This window comes from Nematostella vectensis, chromosome 14, assembly GCF_932526225.1.
Source record: "Nematostella vectensis chromosome 14, jaNemVect1.1, whole genome shotgun sequence".
NCBI classification, from domain to species: Eukaryota; Metazoa; Cnidaria; class Anthozoa; order Actiniaria; family Edwardsiidae; genus Nematostella; species Nematostella vectensis.
In genome coordinates this window covers 8119097-8137993 of record NC_064047.1, presented here as the reverse complement: position 1 = coordinate 8137993, position 18897 = coordinate 8119097, and the positions used below count along the sequence as shown (strand labels likewise).

The 18897-nt window shown below is 38.4% G+C and overlaps 2 protein-coding genes across 3 annotated transcripts in view; one reads left to right on the top strand and one right to left on the bottom strand.

The window, feature by feature from the left end:
* The window catches only part of LOC116614762 (transient receptor potential cation channel subfamily V member 6), a 23395-nt gene extending 13125 nt beyond the window's left edge, over nucleotides 1-10270 (top strand). The window contains exons 9-17 of the mRNA XM_048721519.1: nucleotides 2901-3020; nucleotides 3274-3384; nucleotides 4170-4321; nucleotides 5225-5334; nucleotides 5912-6006; nucleotides 6697-6822; nucleotides 8124-8159; nucleotides 8655-8843; nucleotides 9919-10270. Coding sequence (XP_048577476.1) covers nucleotides 2901-3020; nucleotides 3274-3384; nucleotides 4170-4321; nucleotides 5225-5334; nucleotides 5912-6006; nucleotides 6697-6822; nucleotides 8124-8159; nucleotides 8655-8843; nucleotides 9919-9972 — 993 coding nt within the window. The 3' untranslated portion in view covers nucleotides 9973-10270. The remainder of the gene's footprint in view (nucleotides 1-2900; nucleotides 3021-3273; nucleotides 3385-4169; nucleotides 4322-5224; nucleotides 5335-5911; nucleotides 6007-6696; nucleotides 6823-8123; nucleotides 8160-8654; nucleotides 8844-9918) is intronic.
* Nucleotides 10271-10520: 250 nt separating this feature from the next.
* Nucleotides 10521-18822, bottom strand: LOC5507475 (histone acetyltransferase type B catalytic subunit). Of its 2 annotated transcripts, XM_048721520.1 has the most exons (15): nucleotides 18694-18822; nucleotides 18339-18407; nucleotides 17976-18051; nucleotides 17605-17641; nucleotides 17443-17529; nucleotides 17302-17344; nucleotides 16787-16905; nucleotides 16342-16429; nucleotides 15476-15509; nucleotides 15297-15401; nucleotides 14063-14106; nucleotides 13628-13690; nucleotides 13090-13241; nucleotides 12432-12548; nucleotides 10521-11665 (listed from the first exon to the last, which is right to left on the bottom strand). In XM_048721520.1, exons 1-15 carry the CDS (start codon nucleotides 18704-18706, stop codon nucleotides 11498-11500), a joined length of 1215 nt encoding a protein of 404 aa, XP_048577477.1. In that variant the 5' UTR covers nucleotides 18707-18822; the 3' UTR covers nucleotides 10521-11497. The 2 variants fall into 2 exon arrangements, with proteins under 2 accessions (XP_048577477.1, XP_048577478.1); XM_048721521.1 differs by lacking the exon at nucleotides 18339-18407 and having other exon boundaries at nucleotides 18694-18770.
* Between the last annotated feature and the right edge of the window lie 75 nt (nucleotides 18823-18897).

Sequence of the window (18897 nt, the reverse complement as noted above, 5' to 3'; positions counted from 1 at the left end):
ACAACAACAACAACAACAATAATAATAATAATTATAATTATAATAAAAATAATAATAATAATAATAATAATAATAATAATAATAATAATAATAATAATAATAACAATAATAATAGCAATAGCAATAGCAATAGTAATAGTAATAGTAATAGTAATATTTACCAAATTTAATTAAACATATTGCATTGACTTCCCCAAATCAGCCCATGGAAATTGATGATTTTTCCTGGTACGACAAAGTGGGATGGCAAAATGACGGCTGACAGAATATCTGTTACGATGGACAGCGAATAATGCTCTCTTGATGATACTCTTACAAACACCAATAAGTAGTTACTTATTGGGTTATGATTCCATGATTACCGTCACGAATATAGCGGGGTTTTTTTGGTTTGGATCGGGTATTCGTACCAAGACGTAGGGGCCTAAAGTGGTGTGGTAGTGAGGTGGGTGTGATCATATGGTATGGTGATGTTGGAGGGTGATGGTGAAGGATGGCTAGTAAGGTAATGTAGAGTGGAGATGGTAGTATTGTAATTACGGTGAAAAGGTGGATAGGCTAGACTAGTAGGTGGAGGAGGGTGGTGAAAAGATAAAGTGGGACTTTAGAATAGGTTGTGGTAGTGTGTGGTGGGTAGGTGAAAAAAAAATAATAATAACAACAACAACAACAACAACAACAATAATAATAATAATTATAATTATAATAAAAATAATAATAATAATAATAATAATAATAATAATAATAATAATAATAATAATAATAACAATAATAATAGCAATAGCAATAGCAATAGTAATAGTAATAGTAATAGTAATATTTACCAAATTTAATTAAACATATTGCATTGACTTCCCCAAATCAGCCCATGGAAATTGATGATTTTTCCTGGTACGACAAAGTGGGATGGCAAAATGACGGCTGACAGAATATCTGTTACGATGGACAGCAAATAATGCTCTCTTGATGATACTCTTACAAACACCAATAAGTAGTTACTTATTGGGTTATGATTCCATGATTACCGTCACGAATATAGCGGGGTTTTTTTTGGTTTGGATCGGGTATTCGTACCAAGACGTAGGGGCCTAAAGTGGTGTGGTAGTGAGGTGGGTGTGATCATATGGTATGGTGATGTTGGAGGGTGATGGTGAAGGATGGCTAGTAAGGTAATGTAGAGTGGAGATGGTAGTATTGTAATTACGGTGAAAAGGTGGATAGGCTAGACTAGTAGGTGGAGGAGGGTGGTGAAAAGATAAAGTGGGACTTTAGAATAGGTTGTGGTAGTGTGTGGTGGGTAGGTGAAAAAAAAATAATAATAACAACAACAACAACAACAACAACAATAATAATAATAATTATAATAATAATAATAATAATAATAATAATAATAATAATAATAATAATAATAATAATAATAACAATAATAATAGCAATAGCAATAGCAATAGTAATAGTAATAGTAATAGTAATAGTAATATTTACCAAATTTAATTAAACATATTGCATTGACTTCCCCAAATCAGCCCATGGAAATTGATGATTTTTCCTGGTACGACAAAGTGGGATGGCAAAATGACGGCTGACAGAATATCTGTTACGATGGACAGCGAATAATGCTCTCTTGATGATACTCTTACAAACACCAATAAGTAGTTACTTATTGGGTTATGATTCCATGATTACCGTCACGAATATAGCGGGGTTTTTTTTGGTTTGGATCGGGTATTCGTACCAAGACGTAGGGGCCTAAAGTGGTGTGGTAGTGAGGTGGGTGTGATCATATGGTATGGTGATGTTGGAGGGTGATGGTGAAGGATGGCTAGTAAGGTAATGTAGAGTGGAGATGGTAGTAATGTAATTACGGTGAAAAGGTGGATAGGCTAGACTAGTAGGTGGAGGAGGGTGGTGAAAAGATAAAGTGGGACTTTAGAATAGGTTGTGGTAGTGTGTGGTGGGTAGGTGAAAAAAAATAATAATAACAACAACAACAACAACAACAACAACAACAACAACAATAATAATAATAGTAATAATAATAATAATAATAATAATAACAATAATAATAGCAATAGCAATAGTAATAGTAATAGTGATAGTGATAGTGATAGTGATAGTGATAGTGATAGTAATAGTAATAGTAATAGTAATAGTAATAGTAATAGTAATAATATTAATATTAATAATATGGTGTGGTATGGAGATGGTTAATGGCTGTGTTGGTGGGGAAAAAAGTTGTATGGTGTATAGGTAAGGTGGTAAGGTAAGTGGTTGTGAGGGAGATGTGGTGTAGATGAGGCTTATAATTTAGCGTGATGGGTGTGTGTGTGTGTTACAATGGTAGTGGTGCGGAGGTCGATTTAAAATTTGTGAGGTTATGGTGTAAATGTGGGTGATAATATATCGTTATGAGAGAGTGAGTGAGTGTGGTATTGTAGTATATAGGAAGGCGGTGATAGAAGATAAAGATGGTGATAGGTTGAGATAAGTAGGTGGAGAGGTGGTTGTGTAGCGAATGGTGAAACTTAGTTTATGTTTGTGAAGTTGCAGTGTGAAGGAAGGGGAAGGGGTGATAGGGTTATCAGGTTATGTTCGGGTGGTTATTAAGATTATGGATTATGAGACGACGAGTTGAGGGTGTTATAAGAGATGGGATTGATAATAAAACGACATGAGAGTTATGAATAAAGGGTTTATTTTGTTGAGTGGAGAAGGTAGTTAGTAAATATGGTGTTATGTGGAGATTGAAACAGTTCTAATCAGTAACTTGTGGCGAGTGTTGTGTAGCGGATGTGTGCGAGTGTGAACAAAATGATGAGTAGGGATATTGTGACAAGACTGTGTAGTGTTTTTGAGAAAGTGTGCACAAATACTGAATATGCCTACGTTTTCCCTTGCAGCGGAAATTCTATACACGCATGCTCTTTGCGGTGCTGTACTTGATTTGCTTCAGTTTGGCTATCTACCTGAGACCACGTGACCCTAATTATAAATGGAGCGTCGTCAGGTCATCTGATGTTGTAAGTCATGTGACTGCTGATTCCATTTTGCATGATGACATAATTCACGGAAAAAGTAAATTTCGAATAAATGCACAAGTTTCAGGTTGATGCGTTCCTGTGTGTGTATTCTTTGGTTTAAACTTCATAATTATAATTTGTGTGTGTAAATTTTAGTTACGTCATTCGCTATTATCTAACGTTTATTCATTGAAAATCAACCAAAATGTTACCCCTCATTGTTTAACAATGGTTTATTTGTTGTTTATATTAGTTTCGCCTGATAATGGAGGTTATCACAGTGCTTGGCGCCATTATATTCCTGATACTAGAGATAAAGGACGTCCTCATTAGCCAAGGGCTCAAGGCCCAAATACGAGCCGCGGTAAGAGAAGACTATACACCACGAATACGCATATTGTAAATAGTTAAATGATAAACTTCGGATCTCTTGAGCTCTCACCATCGGCGACTCGGTTCTCAGGAATGAGCCAAAGAATCGGCGATAAAAGCAGCAATCGGCAAAAATAAAGCCGTATGGTTGAATTGTTAGATGTTCAATCAGTAAATTGGTTGAACCGTCAAATATAGTATTAGAAAATGGATAAAAATTTAGTAAGATCAGGAGCTTAGAAAAAACACGTCCGTACAGGTCCAAGACGAAAACATTCACCTTGGGAAAATATTACAAGAACGTATAAGTGCTGTTTTCCGTGAGTAACTATTGAAGTTTTAAAAACTGTACTGATAAAATCGAATTTAGTACATTACAAGTAGGCCGTGATTTATAGATATAACACTGCTTTTTCAAACACAATCTTTAGATTAAGGACGGAAATCGGCTTATAATCTTGAAAACGAAAGAATTAATTTGTTTTTCTTGTTGCGGGATTAAAAAATTCTTCATGATTTAAAACAATTGCCCCGAAAGTTAGTTAAGCCCGGGCTTATAGGCAGATATGCTACTGTGATTGCTGCGATATCGGCGAAAATGTCCATGGATGAGAAATGGTAAGAAAAATAAACAGTTGGCCGAAGCAAGCGAAGCTTCAATTTTTCTTGCTGTTTTCACGGGTCTCCATGTGAACGAAACGCGAAACAGTACGAACATTTGAACATTAGACCTGTTCGTGAATGCAGGGGCCAGTAAGATAATTGCTTGTATTTCAGCGCGAGGCGCCTGGCAAGACTATATTCCTGTGCTCGTGTGTGCTTGTCATCGTGGCGCTGCCCTTCAGGTACTGCGAGATAATTGTGGTCGAGACCCACCTGATGATCGTGGCCGCGCCCATGGCCTGGTGCTACATGCTCTTCTTCTGCAGGTTGGTTCAGCAATTGGGACGATTGGTCCACAATATGGCCCGCAGGGTATTCTTGAAATTTCAATATGGCATCTTGCGCTAGACCCTTGGGACGAGGTTGCATATCAAACATATTCCCCACGGATAGTGCCCTTCGTATGTATTGCCTTATATGGGCATAGATGCCCATATTTAGAAGAGCTAAACTTTTCCCGCTCCCTGATCTCCAGAAAACATGGTAATTATACTGATTCCTGTCAATTTGAGACTCGCTGCAAAAATTATTAAGCAAAACTTGCTTTCTTGGTCAAATCTTTTCCTTACTAATCCTATGAAGTCCTTAGACCCAGGCCTCCAAGAGATTGACCGAGCGGGTTTGAAGGTCACCCAAATATTGATATGATTGGTCCATTGTATTTGGGTAGTGGGAGCTTATAAGTAAAAATGTGTTATGATCAAGGAAATACATCATATATATGGAAAAGTCTGTAAAAAGGGTGATTTGGGGGGAGGGGTTGCCTTGTGTTATATGCCCTTCTTCTGTGGTAGGTTCAGCCATTGTGACGATTGGTCCATTGTATTTTGGTAGAGGGGACTTATAAGTGAAAATGTATCATGATCAAGGGGGATGAATTGCATCCCCCTTGTGGGGATGGGGTGGGGGAGCTGGGCTCAGACTACATACTTCTTTTCTGCGGGTATATGCTGGTTAGCTTCAGGTTGATCCTTGTGAGAGAAGTTGCAAGAGAGACAACGTGTACCCGTGGCAACGCCATTCATCTTTATCCTTTTTTAGACTTTTAAGATAACATCTAAGAATACTCTGACTCTCAGGTTATACTTAGCCATTTCATATGTCCTTTGCGCAAAAAAAAGCCCAAAAAATCAATAAAACGGCTTGATATTTTCTTTTCATGTTCACAGAGGATTTGCAGCAATAGGTCCGTTTGTTGATATGGTCTACAAGATGTGTGCTGGAGACATGAGTCGCTTTGTCATTATCTTTACCATATTCCTGCTAGGACTAGCGCAAGGTAACGAATGCCTTTTACTATATCGTTCTATTCTTGCATAAAAAAAACTCCATTGCAGGCCCGTACCCCCCCCCCCCCCACACACACACACACACACACAACGGCAGAAAGTCCACTTCTGGTTTGCAATTGACGTGCTATCTGTAGACAGAACTATAAAGCATATGAGAATTGAATAAAAAATTGATTCTAGATCACTCTGGTATTTCGCACCCCCAAGAAAAATCCTGGGTCCGGTCCTGCAATGCATGATCAACTGCATGTATTTCACATCCAACATGGGTGCCCTCATGTTTCCCAGCCCCAGAAGCACGGTGCGCCTTGATTGGCAAATGTCAGTTCTACGACCGAAAGTAACCATGCGTCTCGTAGAATATGGATAAATCAAAACAATCCATTAAATGGTACCAATGCTTGGCTCTGACATTGCTGGACTTTATTTAAAACCTTAAATTTTACAAATAATTAGTACCCATAAGCCATTGGCACTGACAACCTTTTGGGAGGTGTATGTTATTGATCACGTTTATGTACGATTCCAGGTTATCAATAGGCTAATTGCTATGTTCCGTTGTAGCTTTCTCTCATCTTATGAAAGGCGTAGGAGAAAACTGGAAAAACGAAGGTGACACGATTCTTAATCTTCTGAGCTGGGCTTTTGGAGATTTCGATGTGAGTGAATTATTTTCGATACAATCCTAAACTTTCATGCATTTACCCAACAAACTCCACCTAGCCTTACTTACCTGAACCAACTATTCTTCACCTAACATGATGATCTGAACGCGCCTTTCCTCGCCTTACCTCACCTCTTGCCTCATGTTATCAGGCACTGCACCTTAAAATACCTCAACCTCATCTACCTGCCTAGTCTCCCTCGATGCCTGCCTGAAAACGCATGCGAGGGAGGTTAATACTTCCATTTCATCTTGTCTCATTGCTCGCTTATTTTTATTTTACCTCATATCACATCGTATCGCCTCACCTCACCTTACCCTCCCCTCCCTCTCTTGCCTCCCTTGCCTGAGCCTCGCTCTATACTACCTCACCTAAGCGTGTATCATCTATAAGCTTTTACAGCTCAGCCTTTAATAAGGTGCACTCACCTGTGTTAAAATCTTGAAGTAACCAACTAAATATTACGTTTAGTTTACTTTATTTACAAAATTTAATGGAAAATACTGCACTGGCTTCCCAAATCAGCCGATGGTAATGGATGCTTTTTCGCACTTGGTATTTTGCTGGGATGACAAAATGGCGGCTGCCAGAGGCTTTTTAAATGTTATTTGAAAAACTCATCTCTCACTCAAAAATTTCCTTATTATTGAACTAATGCTACCGTTTGTCTTAACATATCTATAGTATATAGAGCTGGAGAAAAGTCATAACCCCACACTCGCCAAGATGCTCTTTTTTTACTTCATGCTGTTCATAACGGTTCTCCTCCTCAACATGTTGATTGCTATGATGGCAAGCACATACCAAAACGTGAGTGATACGACATGACGGAAAAACAATACTTGAACTTTCCAATAAGCTCATTCCACATCAAATAAGGAAAAAAAATCCCCTAAGTACTTAGTAAGTAATATCAAACAAGATATCAAATGCGACTCTTTTTAAATTGATGCGACTTTTTGTGAAGTGACATTGAAATTTGAGCTTTTCGCCTCTGAGCACATACATAGCGCAAGGATGATAAAGGAAAAAAATCTGGGTATGTGCATTTCAGCCTCACAATTTTTAAGTTTTGGAAAGGGAAAATCAGTCCGAAATACAAGGAAATGATGGCCATTGTAAGAACTTGTATCTTTCTCCTTTTCTTCGAAGTGCGCATGTTCAGGGTTTTTCCGTCATGTCGAGTGATACATAATCCGTTGGTTAAAATCATCATGGCACCTATGATCAATGGGGAGGCATTGAAAGGGGGTATTGGGCGTGGTATGGGTAGAGGTTAAAGGGGTGAGAAAAGGAGGAGAATCATGGGGATAGTGCTGGGAGGGTACGGGGGTAGTGAGAGTGCGGATGAAAGGCGGGTGTTGTTGGTTACACCTACTTTCAAATGGATGTCATAACCAAGTTTAGACGATCTCTCAATCGAGTTCCTAAAATATACACCGTCTGTGTCCCCGCGTTCAGATTAGCGTTTTCTGGTATCATAAACGAATGATTTCTCAACAAAGACTGCTCTTAAAGTGTCTTCAATAGATGAGACTTAAAAATATATATATAGATGAGACTTAAAAATATTGATGGGAAATTACACTCTAGTGCATATCTTCGCGAAACGCTTTCATGTTTTGAGCGCATGGATCATGTCTGGAGAAGAATTTAGCAATATACTGCATGTAGTGTGAGGTTATGAACTAGATTGAAAGATCGTCTGAAATTTAAGAATGGTTATGACATCCACGTAGTACTAGCCTTGCCGAATGACAGAATTGGAAACCCTGTATTCCGCATACATTTGAAAATAGGTGTCAAAGTTGTTATTCGTACCTAGGCATCTAGCGTGAGGAGGGGGGGGGGACATAAAAGGAAATATTAGTTGGGGTAGCTGATAGTGGGAAGGAAGGGTGATGAAGTTAGAGACCAGAAGCAAAAAAGGTTGATAAGGGGTAAGGTATGCATCCTGGTCGAGGGTGAAGTGAGTAACTACAATATATTTGTAAGTCTGTCTCTCATCTTTTACCGTTGGGATCTAAATCCTTAGAAAGGTTGTACGGTTGTAGGGGTGATCTCCGTCGTTTAACGAATAGTAAATTGATTGCTTGTTTTTTTTTTTATAGATCGCTGACCACTCCGAAAAGGAATGGAGAAAACAGGTGGGCTGAAAGCTATCAATATGGAAATTTTTGTGCGCGGAATAAAAGCACGCAATACGGCGCTAAGAAGATGAGAAAGATTATTGAACATGATCAAACATCATCAACATAATTAACAAACACCTGCCTACCTTTGCGCCTGGAGTTATTTTTACTACTACCTCATACATGGACTGTCGGACAACTAAGCTGTCCAAAAGCTGTTTCATCTGTATTAACCACTTATTATGCATATACGGTGCTACGCGCGCTCTCATCGGTTAGTTGCGGGCATTGCCCCCTTAAAAAAGCACGAATGAAAGCTTCCACAAAACACGATTTAATAGATATCCTATTGCCTTATTTAATTGGTCTTTACGCGGAACTTATGGAGCCCCGAATATTGATGGGAACGATAATCGGGTCCATAAGGTCCCGTACGGTCCGTACACTCGATCAAAGAGAGCTATATGTAAATAGATACTTCCCCAGTGACTGTCTTACATTGTTCTACAGTGGGCTGAGATTATCATGGTGCTGGAGAGAACCGTCTCTCACGAGCAGCTAATGCGTTACCAGGATGAATACTCTGTCAATTTGGCGTCAGACCCAGGCGGGTCACGCTCGCGGGGCATCATGGTCATTAGACTTGATCCTACACGGAGTAGAGTCGACGCACGGAAAGCTGCTAAACAGAACTGGCAGGTATGTACTTTAATACCATAGCAGGGCCGTAGCAGGGGAAGGGTCCGGGGTTAGGAGGCCCTTGTACAGCCTCCAGTATTAAAAAATATACGACTAGTAGCGGGCGTACCACCTGTGCCTCTCAGTTTTCTAAATGTTTCTATTGCCCCCCCCCCCCTCCTCAAAGGCCTGCTGTACTTTTGTACCATCGTTAAGCAGGGCGTAGTTAAGGGGACCAGTAGCGCTTGTGAGAGGCCCCCTTAAGGTTGAACCCTACGCTATTGTGTTCCAATGGGTCTAGACTTAATAATTAAACTATATTGATAAACTATAGGCTATTGAACACCAATATCAACGGGTCAATGTAATGTATATGAACCGCGTCACATCTAACGCTTTTCTCGAAATATAAAGCCCCAAGATCTAAAACCTATAAATCAATTTCTGTGGCTTATTGGGAATTGTAAGATATGCCCAGATACAACAGATAAAACTATTTTAATATTTCATTCTAATATTAAAATATTTCAATGTATATGAACCGCGTCACATCTAACGCTTTTCTCGGAATGTAAAGCCATTCTAATATTAAAATATTTCAAACGAATGTTCTTAAAGTAACCGGGTAACCATTCTTAAAATGTCTTAAGGTTGCCCTTAAAGTGTCGCTCAAGAAACGTGTGACGTCAGGAGAAGGTAACAGTGTACCGGCATGCACTGCACGAATTGCACGGTTGCCATGGTGTTACTGAGTGAAGACTGTCACTCAATGATGGAGCTTCTGAGAAAATTGCACTATGGACTTTATGGAATTTATCATAAAGTGATGTTTATTAACACTTTGGCATCATCTTTAATTTCATTTCTCTCTTTTAACCATTACATCATTAACCATTAAGCTCAAAAGGCCGATTAAAGGCACATTAAAGTACTAACATTTTGATGTTTTAAGTTAACCTTGGAAGGTTATAAATAAATAAAACTAAAAGTAAGTTTAAATTATAAAAAGTAATAGTAGGGTGAAAGTAACAGTTTAGATAACATGAGCCTTTATAACGGAAAAGGGACGTCACTAAGTGTATAACTACTGTTTCAGATCCTGGGTAAGCTATCGAACAAGAAACAACTCAGCAAACAAGGGATGGCTTGATACGCCCCAGAACACTAACACGCATTACCATCGTGGCGTTTATCAAACGACGTCGTAAAGAAAAAAACGTCGCAATAGTGCGTTGCGACAATCATTGTATGAAATACACACTATAACGTACTGACGCCGCGGCGGCCTGGTCCTAGTGACTGATTGTGACGTCATAAGCTGACAAGGCCGAACCCTCATGACTTTTGAAATAGCATCATTTACATGTCTTTTTTTTTCTTTTGATCACTTTGGGTCAATGGAAGCCCATTTTTACCATGATATTCTGTTTAATAAAATTTTAACATAATATTGTTAGTTTTGTATGAAAGTTTGTTTTTGGCAGGTACGATAGTGAGCCTTTGACCCAGCCCTATACTGCCACTGTCCATATATGGAGGTGAAGGGGGTTGCAATGTCTACAAAACAAAGTCCATTGTTACTGATGCTACGACGGCAAGCACAAATCATATATTCTTACTAAGAAACAAGGTGACAATGGAAGTACCCCCAGCAAATCTCCATACAAATTTCCTACACTACAATAATCTTACCAGTAGTAGAAAGTTTCAATTTTATTTAATTCATCAAAAATGCTTAACTTTTACTAATAGTATACAAGAAGCTGGTGTTAGCTGGATTAGCTAGCGCTTTAGTTGGGGTAGCTAGAGCAACAGCTCTCAGACTATTACAAGTGAGCAGTTAAAAATACTACCTATCACTGTATCTGAGTATGAGTTTATGCTACAATCCAGGATTATTCCTATGACAATCTTTCTTGTGTGTAACACATTCCAACCTTAACACCTAAGATCCCAATACTACAAAAGAGATGGTGTTCAAATGTCCTTATTCAGTTTTTTGTGTGTGCGTGTACCACGTTGTGTAAATATGTAAGGCGCCCAATGGTAAGGCGCCCAATGGTAAGGCGCCCAATGGTATTCCCGCAACCCCCCCAAAGATGGAGGGCCTATGGGCTGATATGGACAAAATAATTTAGTCGTATTCTAACTTGCCTTCAACATCTCCTAGTTCTGAATTACACACTACGACTTTCGTAGTCGAGTAGAGGTGTCGCGGGCAGGTCGCATACGACTAAACCGTGCTGTCTAAATCAGCCTTAAAACTATTTCGTTGTATTAAGGGAAAAACGGTGAGCGATCGTTCAGGTCATCAAGGGCGAGACGACAGTGCTGAAAAACGCAAGACTAGTTCCAGTACCGCGCGGTTAAACCAGCCTTTTTGTTTTGAAATGGCGGCGTTTTACCGGCGAACTGTCACATTTTGGCGAATGCTAAGAAAACTAGATCAAACCTAAGGCTAAAATTTTCTTTCTGACTCCCTCATTATCAAACATCTGTCATCTTTTGTACAGCATGGTTTTAATGCTGTACAGTAAGTCAAAACAGTGACCGAAGTCAGCCTTTCGTACCTTTACCCGAACGATTCAACACTGAGATTCTGTTTTGTTTTGTTTTCGCCAGAACACGCGCATGCGCAAACGTTATTCAGCACTGTCGGGCGAGACAGTGTGTGTTCAAGCTGCAGCAAGGCGCTCAAGCGTTTTCATGTACCCTTCCTCGACTTCCAAGTACGTCTGATCAAGTTGTTGCAGGCGCTCGTGTCGGGATTGCAGCGACATTGCCGCGCTCATTTCCTCGGTTGACAACACCTTCTGTAACTTGTCGAGGTCTGACTTTTGCTTCTGTTAACACGCAAACGAAAAACAGTACGAATAGTCACGCTACTTGACGGCGTTTCGTTACGTATTTTTTTATTATATACATACTGAGAAATACTCACTGAAAACATATACAGTAAATTTTTGTTCGTTCACTGGTCTCAGCAAATCAGAGGCGCGAACGATGTTTTTTCACCGTGAAGAAAAGTCGTTCGCGGTTCTGATTGGACGAACGATATTTTTTCACTGCACTTGAATGGCTTCAAGCTTTGCATGTCGATTTTGGTATTGAGCTCCATTGAGAGAGAGAATGAAATTTAACTGTGAAAATTGAATACAAAGCGTTCAAAATGGAAGACAATAGCTTTGCTACTCTCAATGACACTGTAGAGGATTATGTAGAAAGTCTTGAAAACAAGAATACGAAGGGAAAAACCGAGCGAGATGTAATGCTGTTAAACCGTACGCGCGCACTTTCCATCTAGTATTCTCTATATTCATGACACCCTGTGACATCATCTGTGCATCTATTAGAGGACATACACACGCAAAAATGAGACCTTTTAGTTAAATAGAACAATAGTGAGAAAAAAGATAGTGTATTCAACGGGTTTATGGGGACCATCCTTACTGGTGCAGTGCCGTAGCAGGGCTCGAAATATTGGAGGGGCACAATTAAGAAAATAATGGGGGGCACAGCCACGCCCCTACTGGGGCACGTGCCCCTTCCCCTGCTACGGCCCCCTGTGGTGTATTTGCGAGGGATATTATTGCTGGGATGTCGTCTTACCTGGTAAGGCATGTTGAGTCGTTTCTTGATGTCGAGACGGTAGTCGCGGTACTCGGCGGTGTTACTACGGTCCGTCACCTTCAGACGCAGAATCTCGTAAACTCGACGGCACTGCAACTGATGGAGGATAAGATAAAATGCGTAAGGATATCTGATCATATGGGAGAAGCCATAAAATAGAATTCAAAGAAACCATCTATTATCATCACGGTGATTAATTTTCTGTTTATTCGGTTGTAATTAAAAAAAACCCTTCTTTAAATTTGCTTTGTTATAGCAGTTTACAGCTTTAGATTTGTACAGGAAAAATAATATTTAAAAGTTGTTAAACCTTGCTGTGTCAACGTGATACACAATGTTTTATTACTTCATGGTTGTAAGTAACAAACCCTTCACTGAATTGATCCCACTGGGCCAGGACGCTCAAGGCGTAAATTTACATCCACTAAAAGTTGTGCTACGGCGACGGCTAAGACGGCGTCTCCGTTGTCCTTTGCGCAAGATCACAAAGTCTCAATAAAAAAAAAACGGAAACTATATTTTCTTAATGTTTCTGCATTGTCCCTCCCAATCTTACATGCCCTGCTACGGCTCTAATTATCGCCCCTTCCTCGATAGACCTTTATTTGGCGGAGAACAGTTTAAATCTACTAAGTACCTTGCTAATTTTCCTGGCCTTGCGAGCCTCCTCTGCCATGCTATCGGTGAAGCCAGCTCGCAGCTTGTCCGGGGAGAAACAGTCAAGTTTGGAGCAAGCCAAGCAGTCAACATAGTCCCGCAGTCTGACAAAGTCCTCCGATGGATCCTCAACTAAAGAGATTTAAAGATGTTAGGGAAATCACAGGTGCACAAAGATTTAAACTTATAAGAACTACAGTGTTTAGTCAGGTGGTTGTCAACTTGTACAGTAAAAAATAAAAATAAATTACTCTCTGAAAAATTATTTTCTTTATTAGTTTTATTACTATATTTATAATAAATTTATCATTTTAATGTAATTTTAGTATAATCGGACTCATAGCAGTTGGCTGTGATTCAAATTGTTTTCTACAATCTTTGTTCAGGTTGCAAAATCTCTTTTTTATTCTTTAGAAAGTTTTAGTGGGTCTTAGAGACCAGGACAGGGGACAAAGTAGTAATAACATTAACAATATTTATTGGGGAGATAACTACAGGGAGATGGCTACCCCACTTACCTGTTATGTCAAGAACTTGTGGGTTAGTGATGTACTGCTCATCCGCAGTCCGCAGCAACTCAGCTATAAAATACATGTGAAATACATAATAGTTGCAATGCATAGGAAGCACCACGTTGAAGCATAGATGACTGAAAACTTGGCAAACACCCAGAGAGAAGACATAAATTTATAATTACAAGATGGCAGGACCAGCAGGGTTTTTTTTAGAATGAAGTTCTAGTGAATATATCAGAGCTAAAATCAACAGTCAAATTAACCCTCTTCCACATCTAATTCACCCCTTCTAGGAAAACTAGATACACCCCTGTATCATTATAGAAAAAAATTGATGTGATTGAGAACAGAATCAATACTGTCAGCAAAATCAATGCTTTTTCTGCCTTATTCCCCACCCCCTCCCCCTGCTCTCAAAACCCACACAAACACTCTTACCTCCATGTCCACATTTCTGGAACGGTGGAAGAATCAACATCTGACTGAAAGTAACCATTGAAGTTAATACAAATTTGTGCTAACCAAGCATTGCAAAGGTTGATAAAGATCAGGTCCTGTTTAGAGGATGGGATGGGTGGGGAGGGGGGGGGGGTGGTGGTGGTGGAAGGCGGGTCATGAAGGTGTTTGATAGCAGACAACTACCCTTTGTGACCAATAGGTTTGGTGAATTTGTCACAAACACGCGCTGACTCTAAGATAGCCCATACTATATTTTATATTTATCATACTGTATCAATTAATCATTATTTATTATATTATTTCTTATTGGTATCCTGTAATTTAGCTTTGCTATGAGAGGACTTATAAACAAGTATTATCAAAGGAAGAAAACATGGAACCTCTTCATTATATAATAGGAACCCATTGTATTCACCCGCAGGCCACAACAACAATTCAGTGCCTATGTCCTGCTTCAATGTTTTGATTCGGGGATGCTCTCAATAGAATGTTTCAACCAAATTTGAGTATCACCTAAGTGTCTTAAATGATGTTGTTGTTGTTGTATCTTATGTCCTATATCTATTTAGGCTAGCTTGTACAATCATAATTGAAGAATGGAAATGCATTGCTTTTGTTTTCCAATTAACTGTTGTTTTAATGCTAGCATTTTGTTCTCAGTACCTTATTTTTCTTTATTTTCATGCACCTTAAATTTCGCGAAAATTTTCTCGGCACATTTCGTGAGTCTTTAATTTTGTGATTACAGTGAAAAATGTGTTTGCAGGGGAATTAATTTCACAAATTTGCTGTTCAAGTGAGTTGTCCTTCTGTTTTACAAAAAAAAATGACATTAACTAACTACTGAAACAAGACCTATGTAATAGAAACATAGCAACACCTTGTCCCTAAGCAGCAGTCGAATTTAAATCATCTCAAAAGTAAGTCTTACAGTAATGTGGAAAAGTGTTCTTGTTCTCTTAAGCCATTATAGGGAACCGTTACATGTCCACTTTAAAAGATTTTAATAAAACCTTTAACAGTTTTTCTTTATCCATTAAATTTTAGGGGACCAAAGACTGCAATCTTTATTTTTCGAATTCAAAATGCACATTTAAGTATGCGGGAAAATTAAGCAGAATTAATAATTAATATTAATTAAAAAATAGAGGTTAATTCATAATAGTGTAAATAGCACAGAGATTGAACCAGTCCATTTGACCACCTGACTGACCTGACTCTGGGCCTCATCTTGTCCGGGTAAGCATAGTAATGATAGACAGACATGTAGCCCACAATGCTGTACTGAGCATCACCTGCTTCCTTAGACTTCTCAAAACTTGAACAAAACACAGATTCAGGCAATAGTTTGGTTATGTTTTTGATAGATATTTGGGCATGTATTTTACTTACAGCAAATAGAAATGCCATCTTTCATCATCAATGTCTTGAATAAAGAAGAAGAAAAAAGGTTAGAAGGGAAACATCTTGTGTTGCTTATGGTTCAAACAACAATCTGCCAAGAAGTCCTTAGCCCACAATCTTGCCAACCTCTCAGTCAGTCTCCAGTCAATCTCAGTAACTAGCTAGAATATTTTCACAAATTATCACTTCCTGTAATTGTCCTACAATTGTGTTATATCCTAGAATAAAGGTCACAATAAACTCTCACTGCTTTGTGATGTGTCTTTATTCAGAATAAGCGGTATTTCTAACGTTTGAGCAGTTGAGGGATTCCGTGTCACTATATACCTATAAAAAGAAGGCAGGCAGGCTTCGGAGACAGATCAGATCAAGCCGCCAGAATTTGGAGTACGAGTAAAATATCGAAAATCAACCACCACAGTGCGGTAGAATATAAATATCTCCATGTCCCCAGGGATTTTCGGCCTCCCAAACAAACTCTTTCTACCAGAAAGGCTAAGTTTTTACACATATTGGCAAACCTGAGACGATAAAGGAATCCGTGGATGCAACATTCGAATTGTCACCAGATGCATGCTGTCGGTAAAGCGACACGCTGATTGGTTAATTCAAGCCGAGCTGTCAAACTGTATTCGAATGTTGCCTGTCCTTAGCCTGAGATATTTCACATGAATCTTAATGGTGTTCTTGGTCATTCATATGAGTTTATTAAGAGGAAATTGCATCTTAAAATTCCATGCATACTAGATCACAACTAGTGTTGCCCAAACATTGTGGTAACAAAAGTAAAGTGAAAAGGGAATGTATAACTCAAAGCATTACAGAACTGTTGTATATGGGTCAGAGTGTAATACCTATATATGATGCAGCATCAATAAACCAGAGAATAAATGTCTGGAGACGGGTGTGGTAGTCCTTGAAACGAGGAGTCATGGTATCACACTGAAATAAAGAAATTTAAAGGTCTAGTTATTATCACATGTCATCTAACACCCAAGCAAATGATCTTTTTTGTGCATCCTTGTGGTATGTAATCTGGTTCCAGAGCTTGAGCAGTGGTAGCTTGAGTTTACAAGAAGCATGTTATTCCAAAGCTTCCTGGGCTTAGTGGAGCTACTGCAAATGTGAGCTTGTCTTGTCAGTAAAAGAAACACATTCAAGGTTTTGAGACCAGGGTAAGCTGCAACTGCAGCACAATCATATTTCGTTTTGTATTAATTGTTTTAGTAATTTGTTACTAAAACAATAATAGAATAATCAGTGTTACATTTTTGGCAATCATTACTAGCTATTACTTACAGAGTAAATCTTGTAGTCTTTACCCATGCGCTGATAGGAATGGATCAGTTCCCCCATAGGAACAAAACTGGACTGCTCAGGTAACTTAGCAATGAATTCATCTTTGTTTGTCAAAAAACCTGTAATGATGATGAAATAGCTTGGTATACACTGTCAATTAACATAAACAGCTTCATATGCCTTAATCACTTTATTAGTGATACATATGCAGCCATGCCTTGTTCGTCAGGGCTAAATCAGTTTACACTGATTGACTGCCTCATCAATATAGGACTATAGGAGTATACTAATCATCATCATCATTATTACTTTTGTTATCATTATCATCAGTTGTATTATTCACTTGATAAGGAGAGCCCAAAGCATACTAGAGACATCATTATCAACAAAATTGAAAAAAAAGTTTCAGTAGTCCACTATAAGTCTTTGTTAGAATGTGTTTTTTTTTTCATTCAAGACCCATTATCTTTAAGTGCATGGCACTATATAAATCAGTTACTTATTAGGCAGCTTACCTCCTGGAAACTGTTCTCCAATTATCTGAACAACAGGATCAGCCTGTAATCGCAAGAAAAGTACAGGCTCATTTCATTTGTGTAACGTGTGCAGTAAGGCATCTGATATTGTGAGAATCTCTCTATATCATGCACATTTACCTCAATTCCATCGGCGACTTTCCCATTGATGTTTGACTCATAAGTAAGCCCAAGATATGTCAACAGAGTCCCAGCATGATAATAGAGCTAAAATCAGATAGGAGGATGAACTAGGGTAAAAGACAACTATTATATAAACAAAAAAAATTATTTGAAGTATACCTGAACTTCTAATCCACAATATCCAAAGATTGTTTCACTGGGGAAAAAAATAACACAGAGCTTACAATAAATTTAATATTTTATCATTGCCCATTTGCTCTGATGATGTCTTGTGAAAGAGGTGACAGTTAAATGAGTGGAGCTTTACAAAAACAAAATAATATTTTTTTCTAAAAAAAAGGACCCTATAGTGGAATTTCTAAGTGTTTGGTAAAGGTATTACCTGATTTCAAACTGACATGAAACCATTAAATGAAAACATTTGGAATTATTTTAGATATAATACCCCATCACCAAAAATATCTGCTAAAATGCAACAAAAATTTTAAAAGTGTAAAAAGTTGTCTTTGAGCATATCTGCTATATGTTACCTGTCTCCAAAGAACTGATGAGAGAATGCTGGATGGAACTGTCTTCCCTTATCAAAGACATCTTTTTCACTTGTTACTGAAGTAATAGGGACACCGTTAAACCCAAGCCACACCGTTTTCTTTACTGTAAGGTGGGGTAGGGGTGGGTGGGAGGGGGTATCACTCCAAGTTGTCAGTGGATGTGAGTATTAGAGAATGGCTTATGATTTTAAATTCCTTGGATGAACACCAATGGCAAAGTGTTTACAAGGTACCAATGAAGGAATCTTTCTGTCTGTAACATTTTATTTTATAGAGAGTGCATATTTATTATTCCACCTGTATTTTATTGTTTAGAAGGTTTGTACAAAAATGTTAACTCACCGAGCTTGAAGCACACCGTTTCATTTGCATTGCACTTGTATCGAGCAAGTAAATTATCAATCATTTGAACTGAAAAGAAATTAGAGCTTGCTCCAATTCTAAAACATCTATTCAACAAAACACTTATTTAAAATGTATTAAAACAAAAATATATTCATTAATTGTTTAAAGCTATAAGCAGTAATCAAGTCGGCATGATAACATGGGAAATTATAGAATATGTGCACATTTCTTTTAGTTTAACATTGGTTGTACTTGCTTTGTACAAATCAATCTATGACTCAATTACATGAACAAATAAAACATAAACAGTGCCAGAGAGATGAATGTGATTCTGTTATTACTACAGAAATACCTTGCACGTCCATGACGATGGCCGAATTAAATGTGATCAAACGTTCTCTTCTTCCCGCGCTTACTTCTCCATTCGAACTAAACCGCTGACACAAATGAACGTCTTCTCCAAAGGAAGCCACTTGATAGGGGCATTAACAAAAATATTTTCTACAGATTTTTCCAAAAAAGTTAAAAGTAAACAGGCTATTTTTATGGATAATGG